The 7,500-nt window shown below is 32.4% G+C and overlaps 1 protein-coding gene across 1 annotated transcript in view; it reads right to left on the reverse strand.

Moving 5' to 3' along the window:
- Window positions 1-7,500, reverse strand: part of adgra1b (adhesion G protein-coupled receptor A1b) — a 253,522-nt gene that overhangs the window by 9,864 nt on the left and 236,158 nt on the right. Inside the window, exon 16 of the mRNA XM_079843277.1 lies at window positions 6,549-6,672. Coding sequence (XP_079699403.1) covers window positions 6,549-6,672 — 124 coding nt within the window. The remainder of the gene's footprint in view (window positions 1-6,548; window positions 6,673-7,500) is intronic.

Raw genomic sequence — 7,500 nt, forward strand, 5'->3', positions numbered from 1 at the left:
TACATTAAAATAATATTTCAGAATTTGTACTGTATTTTTGATCAAATAAACTCAGCTTTGATCACAATAATAAATTAATAATGGAATATTTCAGAATTTGTACTGTATTTACTGTATTTTGAATCAAATGAATGCAGCTTTGATGAGCAAAAGAGATTATTATCAAAAACATTTAAAAAATCGTACCGACCCCAAACTTTTAGATGATAATTTTACTGTATTTTGAACACAATTTATTTTAAGGTTTCTTGAATTGTGAAAGACTGGAGTAATGATGATAAATTCAGCTTCGATCACAGGAAAAAATATATATTTTACTATATATTCACATAGAGAACAGATGATCTACACTGGAATAATATTTCACAATTTTTACTGTATTTTTGATCAAATAAACACAGCCTTAGTGAGCAGAAGAGTCTCTTTCAAAGATATTTCAAGTATATTACAGATATATGATATTATAATTTAATGAAAGCAAATGAGACAGACATCATTGCCTCTGTAACAGCTTTATTTAGTGATCATTTAGCCTTTATCTATCAACTCAAGCACATTAAACACATCAGGTTGGATGACAGAAGCATCACGTGTGTCTTTTGACCATTCAATCTAATGGAAAACGAGACGCATAAAATGATTAGTGACTGATCCTAATAATCCCAAGGCCAATTAATCAGCCAGACCAATAAAATCAAAACCAAAACCTCTAATAGTACCTCAATGATACTACAACAGCAAACACACACAGATGAACGTTAAGCTCACTCAGCTGAACATCAGCTCCTGTCTCTGAGCCGCAGTGTTATTTAGTTCATCTGTAATATAAATGAAATGCTGCGCTGTCATATATTCAGCAGGAGTCCTGGCTAAATATAATTTCTCTCATCCACTTACACATCGCTCTGTTTGCAGAGACAGCGAATAAAATAATCACATTACCCCTGCGTTCTCGTCTGGGGAGCCGCGCGTGCTGTGAAAACAACATATGTGTTCACAAACACTCATGTGGAATTACCCAGAAGGGTAAAACTCAGATCCATACTATCAGGAGACAATGACTGACACCGGATTCCCATTACACAGATTACACTTTCCCATGTCATCCATCACTCGGCCAAGGCCAATCAAATCCAGCGTCTCTACAGGCGGTGGAGCAACGCAGGCTCTCTGAGATGAAACACATGAAGATGAATAAATATAAATCTGAGAACGACCTTGAGCCGAGAGACTGAACCCTACGGAAAAACCAGAGCCTTAACAACACGTTCAAGCCAAAACCGTGATCAACCGCATGCAAATCTGCGTTTAACTGATGTAATTACTGCTCCTCATGACTTTAGATTACACATTATATATACAGTACCAGTCAAAGGTTTGGGATAATTAAGATGTTTCATGATTTTGAAAGGTTTCTTGTTCTCACCAAGGCTGTATTTATTTGCTCAAAAATACAGTAAAAATTATTAAATATTTTTATAATGTAAAGCAGCTGTTTTCTATGTGAATATATAGTAAAATATAATTAATTCCTGTGATCAAAGCTGCATTTATTTGATCAAAATACAGTAAAAATTATGAAATATTTTTATAATGTAATTTCTATGTGAATATATAGTCAAATATAATGAATTCCTGTGATCAAATCTGCATTTATTTGATCAAAAATACAGTAAAAATTATGAAATATTTTAAAAATGTATTTTCTATGTGAACATATAGTAAAATATAATTAATTCCTGTGATGAAAGCTGCATTTATTTGATCAAAATACAGTAAAAATTAAGAAATATTTTTATAATGTAAAGCAGCTGTTTTCTATGTGAATATATAGTAAAATATAATTAATTCCTGTGATAAAAGCTGCATTTATTTGATCAAAATACAGTACAAATTATGAAATATTTTTATAATGTAATTTCTATGTGAATATATAGTAAAATATAATTAATTCCTGTGATCAAAGCTGCATTTATTTGATCAAAATACAGTAAAAAATTATGAAATATTTGTATAATGTAAAGCAGCTGTTTTCTATGTGAATATATAGTAAAATATAATTAATTCCTGTGATAAAAGCTGCATTTATTTGATCAAAATACAGTACAAATTATGAAATATTTTTATAATGTAATTTCTATGTGAATATATAGTAAAATATAATTAATTCCTGTGATCAAAGCTGCATTTATTTGATCAAAATACAGTAAAAATTATGAAATAGTATTCCAATGTAAATCAGCTGTTTTCTATGTGAATATATAGTAAAGTGTAATTTATTCCTGTGATCAAAAATCATTACTCCAGTCTTCAGTGTAACATGATCCGTTATTTTAAATTGTAATAATATTTCACAATTTTTACTGTATTTTGATCAGCTCTTACTGTCATTTTTTGATCAAATCGATGTAGCCTTGGTGAGCAGAAGAAACTTTTATCAAAAACATAAAAAAACTTTCCGACCCCAAACTTTTTAAGGCTATTTATACTGTATTTTGAACAGAATTTTTACTGTATTTTTGATCAAATAAATGCAGCCTTGGTGAGCAGAAGACACTGTTTCAAAAGACAGACAGCTCATTTAACTAGAAAAATGAAAGACCAGTTTTTAAATACATCAAACCACTCACACAAACCTCTCAACTAACCAATCAAACGTCATATACACAGACGAAATCATCTAAACAATCTGAACGGCTTCACAGCGGAATATATATATAATATATTGCAGCCATATTTGTTATCAATTTATTGGATATTTACACCCATTTAGCAATGACTTTTGCCATCATCCAGAGCTAACTAGCTCAAAGATACAGTACTATATCATTAGAAGCACATATAATCAATACTGCTTGTTTACTCACACACACAAACTCTCTTCTATAAAACCTCTTTGATCATCAGAATCCAATGATTAACCTGTAATTCTGAGCTCAACTGGCCAGCTGGGAGCTATAGCCACTTTCTACAACCTTAGAAACGGCCTAGCAACAGCCTAGCACCACTCAAAACACCCTAGCAACACCCTAACAACCAACCCCGGATACCCTAGAAACCACCTAGCAACCTCCTTGCAACACCATAGCAACCACTCACAACACCCTAGCAACCAACTAGCAACACCCTAACAAACCCCCAGGACACCCTAGTAGCCACCTAGCAACCGCATTGCAACACCATAGCAACCATTCACAACACCATAGCAATCAACTAGCAACACCCTAACAAACCCCCAGGACACCCTAGTAACCACCTAGCAACACCATAGCAACCACCCAGAACTAGGGTGATCTAGGTGGCTGCTATGGTGTTGCTAGGCGACATAGCAACCACCTCAAAGCTGAACTGCCTAGCAACACCCTAACAACCACCCAGGAATCCCCAACAACCGCCAAGCCACTACCTAGAAAAAACAGCAAAATTGAGTGAAATATTAAGACATGCTAGCATTAAGCTAACAACATGCTAAATGTGTTAGCATCATGCTATCAATTTGCTAATTGTGTTAACATCATCAACATGTGAATTGTGTTATCATTTGTTAAAACATGCTAATCATGTTAACATTTTACTCAAAACATGCTATCAACATGCTGATCGTGTTAACATCATGCTACCAACATGCTAATCATGTTAGCATTTTATTAAAAACATGCTATCAACATGCTAATCGTGTTAACATCATGCTGTCAACACGTTAATCATGTTAGCATTTTACTAAAAACATGCTATCAACATGCGAATCATGTTAACATAATGTCGTCAACATTCTAATCATGTTAACATTTTACTAAAAACATGCTATCAACATGCTAATCGTGTTAACATCATGGTATCAACATGCTAATCATGTTAGTATTTTACTATAAACATGCTATCAACATGCTGATCGTATTAACATCATGCTGTTAACATGCTAATCATGTTATCATTCTATTAAAAACATGCTATCAACATGCTAATCATGTTAACATCATGCTATCAACATGTTAATCATGTTAGCATTTTACTAAAAACATGCAATCAACATGCTAATCATGTTAGCATCATGATAACTAAATGTTAATCATGTTAACATCATGCTATCAACATGCTAATCATGTAATCATCATGCTATCAACATGCTAATCATGTTAACATCATGCTATCAACATGTTAATCATGTTAGCATTTTACTAAAAACATGCAATCAACATGCGAATCATGTTAGCATCATGATAACTAAATGCTAATCATGTTAACATCATGTTATCAACATGCTAATCATGTAATCATCATGCTATCAACATGCTAATCATGTTAGCATTATGTAAAAAAAATGCTAATCATGTTAGCATCATATTAGCAACATGCTAATAGTGCAATAGATTATTGGCCATAACATAAAAATTACAATCGGCTTATAATTTCAGTCAGAATTGCAATATCAGTGCATCTCATTTAATGCTCTCAAAAGCATGCAAACGTTATATAATGTTATAAAATTGTTAGTAATTGCTGAATTTGATTTGACTATGAGTTGAGGTAGCAAACAGGATGCAAATTCGCATTCAAGTGAGTAGAATTACATTTAATGTATGTCTTCCAGGTCTGAAGCTCTTATAGACCGCAGCAGAGATTCATGTGGAGCCTGAAGGGCCCTGACAAACAAACCCGCTGCACTTATGGACAAACATAGCGTCCCACTGACCCACACATTAATATCATCTTCATCTTCATCTTCATCTTCAGTCCGAGCTACACAATGACTGAAGCCCTTCAGCGCTAAACCTCACACACATCCGTCAGACGGGACAAAAGCGCCACTGAGCGGCCCTGAGGCACCACAGCATCTAAAGTGCACATATATGAGCTCTATATGGATGACTTGAGTCTGTAAAGCCTTTTCATTGAGCTCAGAGGCCGCATGCATGAAAAACACACACCGCTACACAGGCACGTGCAGAGGCTTTGGGTGCTCGAGCCCAAAATGAATCAAAAGTGCCCCAGACAAATATCAATGATAATATCGTGGTCAATAAAACTAAATAAATGTGATTATTATAACATGACAATGTATACAATAGTAACGAACGGCTCAAAAGTCGGACAATTTCTGTTGAGGCGTTGCCTTAACGCGTTGCTATGGGTTGCGTGTGTTTTGATTGACAGCTGATTTTCCACTGTTCGGAAACGGCTCTCGAGCCAAATATGGTCCTTTCAGAGAGTGTGTGGCCTTACGGGAAAAAAAGTAAACCAATATTTTTTTAAATCCATAATCAGAGCTAATGTGTTGATTTAATTACAAATCTATATATTATATATTTTAAAGTATTACACAATTCACCAATGCCCGTTTCTCATGTATATACACCAACCAATCGTGATCTGGCAAAGCAAGTTCAAATTCCATTGGGCGATGTGAAGCGGTAATTTTCTGTTCTTATTCATAAATCGGTTGAAAATTACATGGACAGACAAACTAACGTTTGTGGAACGATTTCCTGCGATTTGTCTCATTTTATTAATTGCATCACTGACAAAATGGATTTTAACTGACAACAAACAAAACCATGCAGCAGCAGCAAAAGTAGCATTAAAGGTAAGTGTTAAATTCACTTGTATTTATGTATATTGATACACCGTTTACTATTTCATGAAACTATCAAAGTTAACATAACCCAAGTGCCAGCGGCTCCTACAGGCCTATTATGTGAAGTGTAGGCTGGCCAAATGGTTACGTGAAAGGACTTTATATTAACGTTACCATTTTTGAATATTATGCAGCATTATGATTTATGAAAGAAGTCTCTTATGTTCATCAAGCCTGCATTTATTTGATAAAAAACAGCAATATTGTGAAATATTATTAAAATAATGGTTTTCTATTTTAAAATAATTTAAAATATAATTTATTCCTGTGATCACAGCTGGATTTTCAGCATCATTACTCCACTCTTCAGTGTCACATGATCATTCAGAAATCATTCTAATATGAGGATTTAATGTCAGTGATGGAAACTGTGATATTCTTTTCAAGATTGTTGGATTAATAAAAAGTTAAAAAGAACATAATGTAATAATATTTCACAATATTAGGCTCTGTTTTTTTCTTTATTTTTTATTAAATAAATGCAGGCTTGATGAGCATACGGATAATATAATATATTGCCCCTTTTTTACATTTGAGCCCTGAAGAACTCTCTGGCCCTGCCGCTACACATGAAGAGTCCGTTTGTAGGAGCGGCAATGCATTTATTTTATATTTTTATATTTTTATTTTTATTTTTATATTTTTATTTTTATCTTATTTCCTATTTTTATCTTTTACTTGATTTATTTATAATTCTACTTATGTTAATACTTTTTATTCTAATTTTATTCTATTTCTATTTTAATTTCCCCTTGTGTTTCTTGTAACTGTTATTTGCACTGTCCATGGAGCGGACCTGTTTACATTTCACTGCCAGTTGTATATTGTGTATAACTGTGTATGTGACAAATAAAACTCTTGAATCTTGAAATCTTGAGAGACGATGTGAGGGGATAAAGCGGCGCAGACTCACGGCCTGGCAGATGATGGGGTATTTGATCCGGTTGATGCCTCCGGCGAACACGGCGAACGTCAGGGCCGTGTGGAAGCAGAAGTTCAGGAGCATGTGCCATCCCTTCCGGCTGATCCGGATTGTGCTGGGAGAAAACACACACACACAACATATGGTCAACATGTGGAAACAGACGGACGGGTCATCATCACAACACACACTTCACATCATCAGAGGGTTATGGAGACATCACTGAAAACAAAAGAGCTCTGAGAAGGCATGTCTTTAAAGAAATAATCAAATATTAAATTAAATCAATATAATAAAATTAGGGCTGTCAAAAGATTAATCGCGATTAATCGCATCCAAAATAAAAGTGTTTACATAATATATGTGTGTGTACCCTGTTAATTATTATTTACATATAAATACAAACACATTCATGTATATATTTAAGAAATATTTGCATGTATATACATTCATATAATCTATAATATATATAAATATAAATGTTTTATATATAAAAATAATATTTTTTTCTTAAATATATACATGCTTGTGTGTGTATTTATATATAAATAATAATTAACAGAGTACACACACATATATTATATCAACACAAACTTTTATTTTGGATGCGATTAATCTTTTGACAGCCCTAAATAAAATACAAAAATACTATATATTTTTAGTACATATGTTTATATTATTTTTTTTAATTCGATATATAATAAAATGAAGACATAATATTAAAATATTAAATAAAATAAGATTTATATAAGATATAAAACTGAAAATACATAATACATAAAAAATTATATATTATATTTAAATCATAAAATACAATTACATGTGTATTTAATATTTTAGTATGTTTATTGTATTTTAAAAATAAAATATATAATACAACATAAAACTAAATACTTAACAGAATATATATATATATATATATATATATATATATATATATATA

Source organism: Gobio gobio (genome assembly GCF_949357685.1).
Source record: "Gobio gobio genome assembly, chromosome: 18".
Lineage (NCBI taxonomy): Eukaryota > Metazoa > Chordata > Actinopteri > Cypriniformes > Gobionidae > Gobio > Gobio gobio.